We start from the raw sequence: 15,672 nt of genomic DNA, 5'->3' as shown, positions 1-15,672 counted from the left end.
TAGTGAATAAGAAATAGAAGAAGAATAAGAAAAGGGACAGGATTGGCTGGTTGATGGGGAAATGTGGAAAAGAAAGATATTTGTCCAAACGGTTTGTCTGTGTTACTTATTGTGACTTTATCTACTCAAGTGAAAGCTATATAAAAGGTGTATATACGTGTGCGTGTGTAAAAAGCTTTATCGTATCACTCGAGTTATACAAGCTATGATATATTTTCAAAACTAAGGGTTTCTATTTTTCTTTTTCGGGTCGATACTTTTATACAACCACTACGAGATTCTTTAGGTTCGATGGGCAGCTTCTAAAGAATTTTGAGAAACTACCTAAACAGCCTTTGTTTTATCATTTGATAGTAGTCAATTGGCAACGAAGGTATAACGCCAACTAGATTACCAAGAGGCTCATCTGGTACTAATACTGGTACTGGTACTTGTGCGTATATTCACATATGCGTATACTATGGCTATAAGATTTCATATTACTTACTTTCTTCAATAAAATATCGCATCTTTGACATGAAGAAGCTTATAATATTTTGTCGATGCACCATATCCTATCTTTCAGGGATGGTTTTTAATACTGCAGTAGTAGCATTCTTTTATACTGACACAGTGCATTCTGTTAGCTTTTCTTTCAAAGAACGACCAAAGCTTCTCTGTTTGTGCATGTCAAATATAACTTTCTCTCCTCAAAAAGAACGCAGCTTATTAGTGAACTTGATATTTCATTTTCCTTCTTTTTTTTTACAAGGTTTAGAAACAAGATAAAACTGCAGCCTTCTTCCTTTTCTTCTTCTTGTTTATCAATGCCAAAGTATTATCTATCGCCCAGATAACTGTAAAATACAGAATTTTGGTGTCGTTGAACCTTTAAAGTGCCTTATAGGGACGTCTTCTAGCGCTAGTCATCATGTAAGTTGCTCTTTTAATATAATTGATTATATGTTTCCTAATTTATGGCCCAATTTGCTACAGTTAACAAAGGTTTACTTTGATATCAAAGCACAAGACTTTGCACTAAAGAATATCTTGAACAGGCTCTGATTTTATATATATATATATATTATTTTAGCTTTAACTACTTATTTACAGCTTGGTGTATGACGTAAAGCCTCTAATAACTTGATAAAAGCAACTTTTGTAATCTTTATTTTGTGATACTAAGAAAAATTTCCCAGGTGAATTTCTATGTATTGATCTAACCCGCACGTATAAATAGATTGTCTGTATATTGGACTCCACATTCTTCACCAAGGACAATATACGAATACTTTTGCTTTTACTTTGGACCTGCTCATCAAGCTCTTTATTTCAAATCATTGAGACATCAGATATGACGGGATTTAAATATATTTATTCAACAAAAAGCAAAACGACTTTCTTTTTTTTTTGGGTGTGTGTGTGGGGGGGGGGGGGGGCGAGAGATAAATAGATAAATAGATAAATAGATAGATAGATAGATAAATATAGAGGTGGGGGGTGGGGACGTAACAAAAGCTTAATCACAACGTCTTATTATATACACTATTTCCTGAAAATGGTTGTAAAATTTAGCAATTTATAATACAAAATATACAAAATACGACATCTTGACATATTACTTTCATGGAATAGTGTATTAAAAGAAGGTCAAAAGCAATACACAGGCAAAGCAAAAAACGCCCTTTTTTTTCTTATAATAATTGGCCAATTAACTTCTTACTTCGTAACCTGAGACAGAGATCTTGTGTTACAATGATATCTATATTTGGAAGTTTACAAATTCATTTCCAGTCGTAAACCACACAAACACACACACGCACACAGATTATAAAGGTGATTTGAAAACATAGCAAAAATTCATTATCTTTTGGAATTCATTTTAGGCTGTGACGCCCTTGTTGGTCATATGATTTGTGCTGTTCCTGATTTGGACCGGTGTTGGACAAACACGAAGCCTTCATCTCGCTACAATGTCCATTATGCCATTGAGATTCATCAAAATGTTTGGCCATGACCGGCTCTACATCATATTTCATCAGCTACTATTCCTCCTCACAGGTCTATTTACTACTCTCGGCATTCAATGGCTATTCTACAAAGGAGCAGCAAGTAAGTATGTTGCTTGTCAAGTTGATTCCTATAAATTCTTGGTTTACTTTCTTCTTTTTCTTAATAAAAATAAAAAAAAAATTATAAAAAAAATGACATTCTCATCATGTTGCATTGTACTTGGCATATAAAGCTGGAGATAGTTACTTGGTCCAGTTAGCGCAATACCTTGGAATGGTAATGGTTGGACTGTTGATTCCCTTTATGGTACGCAACCGTTCTAAAGGTTACTCGAGTGTTCCTGATGATGCTGTAAATGAGGTACGAAAGAATTCAAACAAATAAATATTTAAAAGAAAAGAAAAGAAAAAAAAGAAAAGAAAAATTTGAAATAATTTTTTTATGCCATTATTATTAGGCAGAGGATATTCAAATGAACCCGATGCATCCTGAAGAAAGAGAGAAACTCGGACATGTAGAAGGACCTGTGCCTCATCGATCAATAATGAAATTGGCTGTGTTAGATGTAGTGGCTAACTTTTGCGTAACACTTGGGTTTGCAGTGATCGGCAGTGGGGTATGAAAGAAAATAAAGAAAGAAAGAAAGAAAAAGAGAGTGAATTATAGTTTGGCTGGCTGGTTAGATTAATAACTAAATGAATGAATGAATGAATGAATGAATGACTGACTGACTGATTAACTTGTGTGTCTTTCTTAGATGTACCAAGTGATCTATAGCAGTGTTGTGATCTGGTGTGCGATTCTGGCTTATTTTTTTATGGGTCGTAGTCTTGGTCGTTTACAGTGGTTGGCTATTCTGGGTGTAAGTGCTGGATTGGCTATTTGCTCACTAGGATCTAGTGATAACAAGAAGCAAGGTAAAAACGAACAATAGAATGTAATGAAAGCCGTTATACTGAATTCAATTGTTTACGCACATATATATATATACATTTAGCCTCTACTGCAAATACAACCATATTGATGTTTGGTACCTTGATGACATTGGGAGGCACATTTTTCTATTGTAAGAGTTGCTAGCTAATAATCAATTGGAGTCTAGAAAATGATGTATACCTGTCACCCACCATCTTTGTTGTTTGTTCATTTATCTTAGCATGCGTATACGTGTACTCTGATCATATCTTGTCCAAACATGTTCCACCCCCACTGGCTGCCAGAGTATGCTGTTATACTGGGATGTATACCAGTGTTCTATCTCTTGTGTGGGTGGCAATCTACACCATTCCGAGATTCGATAAGCTTATCCACATTGATCCTACTGTGCCAATTTGGCAAGTATTTGGAATGTATGTGCTCGTGGTAATTGCCAATGGGACACACGCATGGAATTATTATGAGCTTATCGATAGGACGGGAAGTGTAAGTAAAAAAAAAATCAATGGATTATTGGCTAAATTAGAGATCGTATCGCTTAGGTTGCCACCGGGATTCTTCAGGGGTTGAGAGCAGTTCTGGTGTATGTTATTAGCCATGCTTGGTATTGCTCCACAGATTCGGCCCAATGTAGGTTTTATTGATCAAAGCTGAGAACAAATGATTTAATCGATTGATCAAATGAATGATAGGTTTTACCGTACACAAGGGATTTGGGTCTCTTTTAGTCATCAGTTGTGTCTTGCTCTTTACGTTGGGAGGCAAATCTGGTGAAAAGGCGGGGCATTAAAGAATGTACACAATTGTGATTTATTTATTTTTGGTGGTGTTGGTGGTGTTGGTGGTGAAAGTAATGATTATGTAGATTGTGATAATAAAAGAAGAAAAAGAAAAAAGGAAATTGTTACAATAGGCACAGATTTGTTATCAGCTAAAAGGCAGAGAGTCAAAGAAATAAAATAAAGTAAAATAAAAGAGCACCTATCGTGGGAATGACAGCTAAAGCAGAGGTCATTGAGGATAACCGTGCGGTTAGCTTAAAGAGGACTGGCTGGTATAATGTGAAGAGGAGACGTGTGAAATGACAGCAAAAGGGCATCTCCACACCTCGCAGGATTTCCTAAAATGGAGAGGTACCCTCATCTTTGGATTCTTTCCCTTATGCCGCCTTACACAATCGATAACCTCACATGGCCGTGCCATTTATGGATAGTGCTGTGTGATGGGGGAAGTGTATATGTTGTGTGTAGGGAAGTAGCATTAGAAGGGAAGCACATGGCTTATCAGTACTTGGATAAGCAAAAAAGAAAAAAAATTGAATCAAGGGAAAATAGGACCATCAAACAAGGGCTGCATTTCACAGGGTGATCGGGAGATAAGCTTAGCCAATCATCGTGTGTATAGCCCCACAAAACCCAAATATTTATTTTGTATAAATACCATTAGAACACTTCTTTTTTTTTATATATTTTTGAACTCTTGTCCTTGACTTTACTTGTTACTTTATCTACGTGAATCTATATTATCACAATTACCATTTAGATCTTCAGACTACAGATCTAATTATATAAATCAATAAATCAATGTTGCTAGATACACCACAGTTTGGTAAATTATTTATTTTTATATATTGAATTATAAAAGTACATTTGTATTGTAGATAATTAACATAAGATAATAATAATAGATATAACAAAGGCTGCTCATAACAGCCCAAACTATTCACCCTACGATCCTATTTATTCTGACGACGATGATACATCTGCCACAGGACGAACCATGAGTATGATGGCAGACGATGATACCGATGCACTATTCATGGATCACATTTCCACGCCCTGTTCATACACATTCCAAGAAGAAATGGAAGATATAGATGACAGCCGGATATCTCGCTACCAAAATACCTATTTTATGGACGGAGGCAACCGGTTTATCTCTGTAGGTTTATAAGAGAAAAAATTAATAAATTAATAAATTAATAAATTAATAAATTAATTAGCAAAATAATAATAATAATAGTAATAGTAGACAATTATCTTTATCTATCTATCTATCTATCTATCTATCTATCTATCTATCTATCTATATTTTAGATATTTATTTATCTATTTATTTTTACAGCTTCCATCGCTTGGCACAACTAGTACAAAGGCAGCGCTTCACATTTCACGGATGTTCAGAGAATGGCTTGAAAACAAAATATATCACCACCCAACCCCCAAAGAATTTTTGGACACTGATCGACAAGACTATCTTCCTATCATTGAGGACTCTGTTGAATTGGTGGCTGAAGACGTTCTTAATAAGATAAAATCGCGTTCATCTGTCCGTGGACTCAAGGGTCTCTCGCGAGTGCTACTCAAAATACGAACAGGGCACATCTACACTTATCACCAGTTGGAAGATGGCCAGCCATTGATCACCCAAGATATGGAAGACTTCTTTCAACAGTTCCCGCTCTTTGTTGAAGTCATGATCTATATAATGCCCCACAGACATCACTCGACCGAAGACTCATCTACCCAGGTACTCTTGGCAGTCGAAAACATCACAGTCAATCCCAATAGTCCTTATCGCCTGTTGGAGGAAATCAAACAACCAATCTCTTGAACCAAATGATCGGCTTCAATTTATCATCGATTTTTATATATATTTATAATACCTTTCTCTTTTCTGTGAATATGATTGTATGTACGTGTGTGCAACCACAGCTATCGATCAACACCAACACCAAAAAAAATCATTTTCATCTTTTTTGCATTATCTTGTTAACCAAGACTTACGAAAACACAAAAGACTCTGGTATTCTTTTCTTTTTCTTCCCTTTTTCATTTCTTCTATCTATCTATCTATCTATCTATCTATCTTTCCTTACCTACCCCCCCTTTTTTTCTCATATAAAAAAAAAGCCCAAAAAAAAACCAGAAGATATTTTTTTGTAAATAATACCAATAATACCAATAATACCAATAATATATATTTATCATCGCATAGCATCTTATTCAATAAATCAATAAAGCAATCAACCAATATATATGTGTAAAAGGCGTAATCTTTATTTTATTTTATTTTGCATTTGTTGTTGTATTTTGAAACTTTTTCTTTTTCTTTTACATGCGCATCAAATCAATTCAAATCAATTCAAATCGTATTTATTTTGGGTGAGGCTATCCCGCTTCATCGATTGGCTTTTGATAAAGAGGGGGGGGGGGGAAGAAAGGAAAAGGCCCCTTGAAAGAGCCGAGAAATATTTTTTTAAGGTTGTATGAACACCCGACGGAATGGTTATCATGACGCCTGGAGGTTCAGTTCTTCGAGCATTCTTAGTGGACAGCAAAATGTGGGGCATGGAAATCAAGGAATGAAAGCAACGAGTAGTTTTTGCTCATGATAAAGATAGACCTTTTTAAGCCAAGATTTGATGGTTTTGGTTTGGCAGGTTACCGAGCAGAACCCTGTCCAAGCACAAGCTTTGTTTCACACAAAACGACAAGAGAACATATAAGAAATAAAAAACAAAAACAAAAATAAAAACTAATATAACCCAAAGCGATCAACTAATAATAATAATAATAATAAAGCCTGTGTATGTATCTGTAGTGTATTTAGTGTGCATTTGTGTGTGTGTGTATCTCTCTCTCTCTATCTTTTTCTTCTTTAATTCGATTTATTTGTAAGCTGTAGATCCGGACCAAGATAAGTACACTTGGCCACCAATAATCATAATAATAACGCCTCACTACTTGTCCATCAATCTATTCGCCCTGGGAGCTTCCTGGGATCTGTGGGACAGCAGCTCTTGGTTATTGAGATGGCGTGACTGTAGCTTTTTGGTAGAAAGAGAGATGAGGAGGGTAGCAAGAAAGAAGAACTATTGAAATGTCATTAATTTCTGTGAACAGCACGTTCTGGTCATACAGCCAAATCACATAGCTTTCTTTCTTTTCTACTTATATATATAGATATTCTTACCATTGCCTTGAGAGATAGTGTATTAAAAAAGCTGTTCAGAATTTCTGCTAATGTTTCCGCCAAAACCTTGGTCTCGCCCGGCTTGATCGTTCGATTAAGTTGTCTCTGCCAATCTCTGCATTTTTCTGCAACCCCCGGCAGTCGTGTTAGTGGATCACACCGATTGTTATCGTATTCCTGCTGGATATATAAATAATCTTCCAACTGATCTATTGATTATTCAAATAAATACATATTACATCTCATGCAATCCAAAAATAAAATTAAATAAAATTCTATTCTATTCTATTCCTCTTTACCAATCTCATATGTCTTCATTTTTATCCCAACATCCCTTCTGAGGGCTAATGTAAAATTAATAGCTACATAAGCCCCCATAGCAAATAGAGCCAAATGACACCCAAATCGAAGCAATCTAAACCATAATTGTTATTATAAAAGTCGTCTTTTTCATTATTTTTATACACTCACCCTATCAAAAGAAAAACATAGCTGTGTCTTTCTGCAGTCGGATCATTCTGTATGTGAACAAAGGTTGGTTTGTGTGGTTGATCGTATTCTACCAGCTGTTGTGATGCTGAAGGTGAATTAATGTATTCTGGGTTTGAATTTGAATAGGAATATGAGGAAGTGAGTGATGGCATTGAAGATGAGGATAATGAAACAGATGGCTGTATGTAATGTGACGGTAATTGAGTTTCTGATAATGTTGGCTGGGTAGATCTTGTAGATAATAAAGGTTTTTCTTTTGAGGTAGGCTGGTCGTTTTTTGTTTTGTCGTCTTCAGGTAAATTCGTATTCATAATGTCCGCACAGGAATCCTTCACCTTTACGAAACAAAATGATTTAGAAAATCATTGTGTCTATATATTTCGTCAAGATGCTCTTTCCTTCTTCTCTTAATTCTATTCATTTCTTTTTCTCTTTTAGAAAGAAAAAGTACTTACTTTTACTTCCGCATCTGGTATAGCATTAGTGAGGATTTGTTTTGAATTATCGTCATTTAGTCCGAGATTACTGAGCGATTGATATACTGCTTTCGTTTCAAGACCCCGTCGTGTTTCTTCACTCACGTCCAGAAACGATGGTGCCAAATGGAAACTAAACCCAGTTTTTGTAGGCTCTACATTGAATATCTTTTCTTTTGCTTCAATCAAAAAGTATATTTTTTAGAATCAATAAAAGTAATTACAAATTTATAATAAAGAGAAAAAAAAGAGAGAGACCATACACACTCTCCCTCTCTATCTCTTTAACTTTCTCTCTCTTACGTCTATTTTCTTTTTGAAGACTATTTATGGCTCTGTTAAAAAGACCATTAGGGAAGCTTTGTGGGCTATCATACTCAAAGTCCATGGGTGATTCGGAAGTACGTTTAAAGTAATCCATGCTATCAATCGATTGATCTTTGAAGCTCAATCTTCAAATGAGAATAGATGGACAAAAGGAAAGAGACCAAGGATTTGTGACGATTCATTGCCTCAACTGGTATGCGCTGTCACAGCACCGTCCCCCTGGCCCACTCTTGTGTTGTGGAGTAGCTTTCCTCGAGTGGTTTAGCCCTTGACACCAATTCACCATGTGTAAGACTTGTTTAGATGCAATGTCAATAAATAAAAATCAACAAGATTGTCACGCTTATTTCCATCTCCTTTTTTCTTTTCTTTTTTTTTTAAATAAAACAATAAAGTAAAAAGTGCAACACGTCTTCTCACAAAGACTAACAGAGGGTAAGCCTATCAGAGCAGCTTAAGTTGTAAGATAATAGAAAAACTGTCGGTAGTTAATATATCATACAGGTTCTCTAGCCAGATTCCCCGTCTTTACTCTACCGCCACTCGTGCTGGCACTACACAGTCGTGGAAGAAGTACCAGACTGGTTATGCTGTTGCGGGAGCTACTGCTGCCATTTTAGCTTTTACTGCTTTAAACGCAAAAGAGGTAAATAGGCAAAATAGTTTTATGAGAAAAGAAAGAAGTGCTTATATTTATACATCTTCGGCTGACCTGTTCCCTTATCTAAACCAGGTCTTCTGTGATGCTGCCCATGAAGACAACCAACGCGTAAGGCGATTATTTTTTGTATCTACAGTTTTACTTATCAGCTTTAGCAGAGAGCCGAAGGTCCCATTACAGATCAAGATCCTATGCGCCTTCGCATGGAATCCTTTGTCAAGGGGCTTCAGAGTCGTATTGTAGCTGATATTGAGAGCATTGACGGGAAACAATTCAGCCGTACAACATGGCAACGTAAGGAAGGCGGCGAAGGTATCACATGTGTTTTGCAAGACGGCAATGTGTTTGAAAAGGCTGGTGTTGGTATTTCTATCGTGTACGGTCAGCTTCCAAAGGCTGCTGTTGAACAGATGCGCCACGACAGAGGCAAAGATATTAGTGCCGATGGACCAGTTCCTTTCTTTGCTGCAGGAATTTCGCTTGTCATGCATCCTCACAATCCAAATGCACCAACCGTGCATATGAACTACCGTTATTTCGAGATTGAAAACCCAGACGGATCCCCTAGACTTGCCTGGTTTGGTGGTGGATCTGATTTGACACCCAGTTATCTTTTCGAGGAAGACGCTATTCACTTCCATCAAGTGATCAAGGATGGTTGTGAGAAATATGACAAAAAGTATTATTCGACCTTTAAGCAGTGGTGCGACAAATACTTTTATATTAAGCATCGAGGCGAGTCGCGCGGTATTGGCGGTATCTTTTTTGATGATCTCGATGATAAACCTACCGAAGAATTGTTCTCATTTATCAAAGAAATGGGCAACCGATTCTCCCAGTCATATATACCAATTGTCAAGAAGCGTATGAACATGAAGTTTACCGAGGAGATGAAGGAATGGCAGCAGATCCGTCGTGGTCGCTATGTTGAATTTAACCTCGTCTGTGACAGAGGTACCAAGTTTGGATTACAGACTCCTGGCGCACGGATTGAGGCCATCTTGATGACTCTTCCTCTTACTGCCCGTTGGGAATATATGTACACGCCTAAAGTCAACTCAACCGAAGCAGATTTAGAAGAAGTTCTAAAGAACCCAAGAGATTGGATTCCTCTGGATTAAATAAAACAAATAGATATATAACATTACACATTCAATACCTTCCCACAATTCTCTCTCCATCTCTCTTATATAATTCCTTTAGGTTTACACGTTCATACACACACACACACATATATATATATATATATGTATGTATGTGTCTGTTGATGTGTATTTTAAAGATAATCCTTGTTTTTTTTATATATCCTTTCGTACTTGATAGCAATATTTATACGTTTTCTTTATTCTTTAAAAATCGTAAATTCCATAATCACGAATTTTCATAGTTTTCCTCTTTTAAGCACTTTCTGATGTATCCTTGTAAGCTCCTAGACTTCCACCTGCCTTGATTACAAAATTACTCAATGTCTTGGCTGCTTTTTGAACTATTCCTGGGCTGCTATGATGTTGGTTTCCATAACCTCCTCCGCCAGGTGACTGAATAATAATCCGGTCTCCTTTACCAAACAAAGCCGAGTTTTTGCCTGACAGATTGACAGGATGTTCCTTTCCATCTGAAGACTGGATCCAAAGGTTCAGCCCTGTCTTTCCATCTTCGCCTCCCAAAAGTCCGTAAGGGTGGAAGACTCTGCGCTCGGACAAGATAGATACTTGAATATCTGGTTCGATAAACTCAATATCACGAATCACACCATCTCCTCCATTATAAAGTCCCTTTCCGCCAGAACCCTTGCGAATAGAGAATTCGCGCAAGATAACAGGATAGCGCCGTTCGAGAATCTCGGGGTCAGTAATTCGAGTGTTTGTCATATGCTACTCAAAGTGCGTTAATAAGATATCTAATTATTCTGTATGACTTACAGTATGTACACCACTCTTTCCTTCCCATCCTGGCCCAGCACCGCTACCTAATGGACAATTATAGGCAATGATGTCAATATAATCACTATTTTCTTATCTATTACTTTAGAAGATTAGTATGCTCTTACCACCAGCAATCGTTTCATAGTAGCCCCAGCCAGAGGTAGTCTTTCCAGTTTCTGCGTTCTTGCCTCCTTTACCGAATGTTAAGTTGTTGCAACATCCTTGGCTAGCAGCACAGGCTTCAAATGCTTTCAATACCACGTCAACCGTTCTCTGACTTGTCAACACATTTCCTCCAACTACAGCACTTGTCTCTGAAGGACTAAGGATAGATAACTTTGGGATTCGGATGTCAATTGGCTCCAGACATCCGGAATTCAATGGGATATCTTGTCCAACCAAGCATCGAATGCAATAGATAATCGCACTGTGACAAACACTCTCGGGGGCATTAGTATTACCATACACCTCTGGTCCGGTGCCCTCAAAATCAAAGATAGCCTTCCCATCGTCGGCATCAATTGTGACGCGTAGACAAATGGGGGTCCCATCATCCATGTGTTCAACTGCAACCAGGTCATGACCTTGATGGTCCTTTGCAACTTGTTTGAGGAGGTGGCGTACTGCCTGCTCAGCATTTCGACGAATGTGAAGCATGTAAGCCTGGACCACCTCAAGTGAGTACTCTTCAATCAAAGCCTTGACAAGAATGATACCCTTTTGATTGGCAGCAATCTGGGCCTTGAGATCTATTTGAATAATACGCACACAAACATGGTTGGGTTAAAAATAGGCTGATAGATAAATAAATAATAATAATAATGAAAAAAGGAAGCATGTGTCTTTTCACACTTTACCCGATATATTGTCACGGAGACAACGTGTACCAGAACATCCTGGATAAGAGGCTGGAATATCGCACAATCGATGCTCAACTCCCTTGGTATCGAATTTACCATTTGATACAATTTTGAATGATTTTATAGCAGCTCCTTCCTGATAAAGCTATAAATAAATTGAGTGTGTTAGAGATTAAGCACAGAAATATTGTGATCTATTGTACCTCTTTAGAATGAGGTGGCATGGATCCTATTTCAAACGTTTTGGATCAGAATACGCAATTATTATTATTATTATTATTATTATTATTTAATAAAACAAAATATTACCAGGTGAGATTCCGCCAATATCTGCATGATGTCCCCTTGAAGCAACAAAGAATACGATCTTTCCTCGATCGAATACGGGTGTAATGATAGTGATGTCTAAGATATTTTGAGCGCTTGATATCTTATAATCAAGCTACTATTCAAGTCTTACCTGGCAAATGAGACCCACCAGCAGCAGGATGGTTAGTCATGATCACATCACCTTCTTGTAGATCCTCCTTGTAATAGTTCATTTGATAGATAACTGCATGACTAAGAGCTCCGAGATGAACTGGAATATGAGGTGCATTGGCTACCAGACCACCATCAGCACCAAACAAAGCGCAAGAGAAATCTAGTGAAATTAAACAAGTCTATATCAACCACACAAATATTTGTTGTATTTATATGTATTGCTTACCTAGTCTCTCTTTGATGTTTGTACTGATTGCAGTCTTTTGCAGTGTACGTCCCATCTGCTCAGCAATACTCATAAAACGATGGGAAAAGATAGAAAGTTGGATAGGTTCCATCTCAGTCGTAACCTTTTTCTTCTCTCCCTCTCCTACGGTAATCGTAATATGCTGGGAGGTTATAAGTGCCTTGCAGGCAGGCTCGATGACCACTGTGGCTGTGGCATCGATAATGACTGCTGGACCATGAACAAGTGAGCCAGCAGGAAGCTTGTGGAGCAAGTATACAGGCACGTTTTCATCCCGGCCAGATTCGAAATAAACCGATGTTATGCTTTCCTCAAGTGCCTTGACGTCGCTGTTCTGACTAGACTTTCGACGCTCAATCTCTTCTCTTGGGGTCAACTCTTTGGACGGGAACGATTTACCGATTCCGCGAATACGAATATCATCAACACAGATAATACGCTCAGGTAAAGAGAATCCAAACTCTTGCTTATAGAGCTTGACAAATTCGCCCTCAAAGTCCCAATCAGTAGGAGAAAGAGGTTTAAGTGTCATAAGCGCACAATCAGTACCATCGTAACGCAAGTTCAGATATACTTCTGTAGATATTTCTGAAGCATCAAATCCTTGCTGCAGAAGTTTATCTGTGCATTGCTTAACAAGGGTCTCAACTCGTGTTTTGATTCTAGGCAAAGAAGAAGAGTCGAATCCTTCGGCGGACGGTTCTTGAACTTCATGCACCACATCAGCCAGGGCAAGTCCAAAGGCAGATAAAATTGAGCTATGGCGATAAAGCACAATCTGACTAATGCCAAGGTTACGAGCAATTCCACAGGCTAAAGATGATACGGAATAGGTTAAGTACTAGAAGTCTTTAGTTGTGTGCTCTAGCTTCACTTTGTCTTACCATGCTGTCCACCAGCACCTCCAAACACTGCCAATATATGTTTACTGGTGTCATGACCTTTTGCTTCTGTTAGTGCACGAATGGGTCGACACATTGTCTCGTTGGCAACTTTGATGAATCCATAAACAACTTCGTCCAATGATTTGATTTCTCCGGTTGTTTTGTTGATTTCTTTAGCAAGCTCAGCAAACTTCTCTCGAACTATATTGATATCAAGTCCAAGATCTTCGTTGGGTCCAAAAATCTTTGGAAAGTAGTCAGGTAAAAGGCGGCCCAATAACAAATTAGCGTCCGATACCGCCAGTGGTCCTCCTTTGCTATATATAAAATCATATTATAGATATGTAAATAGTCTGATTTTTTTTTAGTTTAGCTTTTGTTCTTACCGATAACAAGCGGGTCCAGGATGTGCTCCAGCACTCTAAAGAGCATATAAACGCCGATGTGATAAAATAGAATAAATACCTACCATACCTTTATGTTAAATATTAAATGTACGAACCTCTGGGCCAACAGTGAACATGCCATTCTTGAAAAAAAGCATTGATCCGCCACCAGCAGCGACTGTGTTGATGTCTAGCTGAGGAGCTTGGATAGTGACGCCTGCTGTGGTTGTTTCAAAAACATGCTCATAATGGCCGTCATATCGAGAGACATCTATATATATAAAATATAGTCAGCTGTCAGATATTTCTATTGAGCTATTAATCCAATAGATACCTGTACTAGTTCCTCCCATATCAAAGCCGATTACTGGAGTTTTATCTTTACTATCGAAAGTTGTCTGAGCATATCCTACAACACCTCCAGCAGGACCAGATAAAATTGCTCTGAACCCAGAGAAATTATTAACAGGTACTGGAATATTATATATAAAAATCAGTAATAAATCAATGTTTTCTTGTACGTGCAGATTTATGTAGAGATATCTCATATATATACCTAAACCACCGTCGCTCTGCATAAACTGTAGCTTTGTGGTACCCTTTTCAAATCCATCATCGAACCCACTCACAAAGCCTTTAATGTAGCCTTGAATACATGGTGTCAAATAAGCATCTGCTACTGCAGAAGTTCCTCTAGGAACTATCTTAACCATTGGCATAATATCGCTTGATAGAGATATGTGGGTAAATCCAATAGACTTTGCAATTTCTCCTATTTTCTTCTCGTGCTCTAGATATCATCTTTATTTGTAAGTACAAATGAACCAAATGTGTACCATTTCTCTTATCGAGTATGTGATTATATTACCTGGGAAAGTGTAGGCATGCATTAAACAGACAGCAATGCTTTTGTATCCATCATCATACAGATTTTTGAGCTGTGCCTTTACCAGATTGATATCTATGCGTTACTTTTTATAAGTTTTCTGATTAACCGAAAAAAAAATGAGTGTGGGTGTGTGTACTTTACCTGGCTTCTGTAAGACTTTGAGCCATTCACCAGAAATACCCTTTACTACATCGGATAATGTGTGCGGATCTTTTACAGTTTCTTGGGATGCAGCAGAGTTTAACAATACAACGCTACAGATAAGGTTGAGTTATGATATTTTCTACTTATAGTTAAAATTCCCATACCGCTCTTCAATCTCTACCACATCTTGCTGGAGAACGTCGGGCTTAGTAATAGAAAGATCAAAGATCTTTGGTCTTGCTTGATTGCCTAATAAAAAGCATAAATCCCCCAAGAAAAAATTGGTACATGGCATCCACGCGTATCCTCGTATTCAACAATAATATTACCAATAATCAAAAGATCTTTGAATCCTTTGGTAATCAAAAGTGCACATCTCTCTCCTTTACGCTCCAAGAGTGCATTAGTAGCCACGGTTGTACCCATGCGTACACTCTCTATTCAATCAAACCAACTTGGAATTAAGATAAATTTGCCCTTTTTTTTAAAAAAAATAATAGTTTATTCTTATTTATACCAATGGATTGGGTGGGAACTGGCTGGCTACGTGAAATCGTTTGTCCTGTAGCGAGTTGAACAATACGGCGAATACCTTCCGTAGGTGCGTCTTTATAGTTATTTGGGTCTTCTGAGAGAAGCTTTACCACAAACTCGCGGTAACCAGCTTCACCTGGCCTGCCAACAAACCCAATGCAGTCTGTAAAAGTACCCCCTCGATCGATACAGATCGTCAACTTTTCATTCTGATGAATTTTTGACATTGTTGGAATCTTGCAGGAATGTATTGCAAAAAAAAAGTTACTAGCCCACCCCTTTTTATTAAACAAATCCCCTCGGTTGATTAATGACCCGCATGCTTAGGTTGAAACTTCACCCGACTCCCACACAATTGATAAACCCTCAAAGATCAAGATATACACGTATAGAGCAAAATCATATGTACAAGTTTAGCTTTATATATATATATATAATATAAATGAAATCATAAAAGGTAA

The 15,672-nt window shown here is 37.6% G+C and overlaps 4 protein-coding genes across 4 annotated transcripts; 2 read left to right on the top strand and 2 right to left on the bottom strand.

Moving 5' to 3' along the window:
- Positions 1-1,952: 1,952 nt before the first annotated feature.
- On the top strand, positions 1,953-5,962 carry PHYBLDRAFT_181693 (hypothetical protein; the record flags this gene model as incomplete). The annotated part of the gene is made up of 9 exons (XM_018438508.1): positions 1,953-2,091; positions 2,225-2,352; positions 2,450-2,608; positions 2,750-2,909; positions 2,990-3,058; positions 3,149-3,414; positions 3,492-3,558; positions 4,616-4,869; positions 5,053-5,962. The coding sequence occupies 9 exons, from the start codon at positions 1,953-1,955 to the stop codon at positions 5,539-5,541; spliced, it is 1,731 nt and encodes a 576-aa protein (XP_018290989.1). The 3' UTR covers positions 5,542-5,962.
- A 708-nt stretch (positions 5,963-6,670) lies between these two features.
- Positions 6,671-8,334, bottom strand: PHYBLDRAFT_181692 (hypothetical protein; the record flags this gene model as incomplete). The annotated part of the gene is made up of 6 exons (XM_018438507.1): positions 8,175-8,334; positions 7,851-8,050; positions 7,375-7,730; positions 7,203-7,318; positions 6,904-7,112; positions 6,671-6,802 (listed from the first exon to the last, which is right to left on the bottom strand). Exons 1-6 carry the CDS (start codon positions 8,290-8,292, stop codon positions 6,671-6,673), a joined length of 1,131 nt encoding a protein of 376 aa, XP_018290988.1. The 5' UTR covers positions 8,293-8,334.
- A 262-nt stretch (positions 8,335-8,596) lies between these two features.
- On the top strand, positions 8,597-10,013 carry PHYBLDRAFT_38811 (hypothetical protein). The gene is made up of 4 exons (XM_018440113.1): positions 8,597-8,633; positions 8,703-8,844; positions 8,932-8,967; positions 9,018-10,013. The coding sequence occupies exon 4, from the start codon at positions 9,051-9,053 to the stop codon at positions 9,978-9,980; it is 930 nt and encodes a 309-aa protein (XP_018290987.1). The 5' UTR covers positions 8,597-8,633; positions 8,703-8,844; positions 8,932-8,967; positions 9,018-9,050; the 3' UTR covers positions 9,981-10,013.
- Positions 10,014-10,177: 164 nt separating this feature from the next.
- On the bottom strand, positions 10,178-15,438 carry PHYBLDRAFT_134077 (hypothetical protein; the record flags this gene model as incomplete). The annotated part of the gene is made up of 18 exons (XM_018429616.1): positions 10,178-10,733; positions 10,782-10,828; positions 10,910-11,533; positions 11,642-11,789; positions 11,848-11,873; positions 11,954-12,049; positions 12,105-12,287; positions 12,354-13,187; positions 13,259-13,575; positions 13,645-13,679; positions 13,761-13,915; positions 13,979-14,116; positions 14,201-14,434; positions 14,513-14,605; positions 14,675-14,787; positions 14,842-14,926; positions 15,007-15,114; positions 15,195-15,438. 18 exons carry the CDS (start codon positions 15,436-15,438, stop codon positions 10,257-10,259), a joined length of 3,957 nt encoding a protein of 1,318 aa, XP_018290986.1. The 3' UTR covers positions 10,178-10,256.
- Between the last annotated feature and the right edge of the window lie 234 nt (positions 15,439-15,672).

This window comes from Phycomyces blakesleeanus, assembly GCF_001638985.1.
Source record: "Phycomyces blakesleeanus NRRL 1555(-) unplaced genomic scaffold PHYBLscaffold_12, whole genome shotgun sequence".
Taxonomy (NCBI): domain Eukaryota; kingdom Fungi; phylum Mucoromycota; class Mucoromycetes; order Mucorales; family Phycomycetaceae; genus Phycomyces; species Phycomyces blakesleeanus.
The sequence above is the reverse complement of the archived record's forward strand: the minus strand, read 5'-3'. Positions and strand labels throughout refer to the sequence as shown.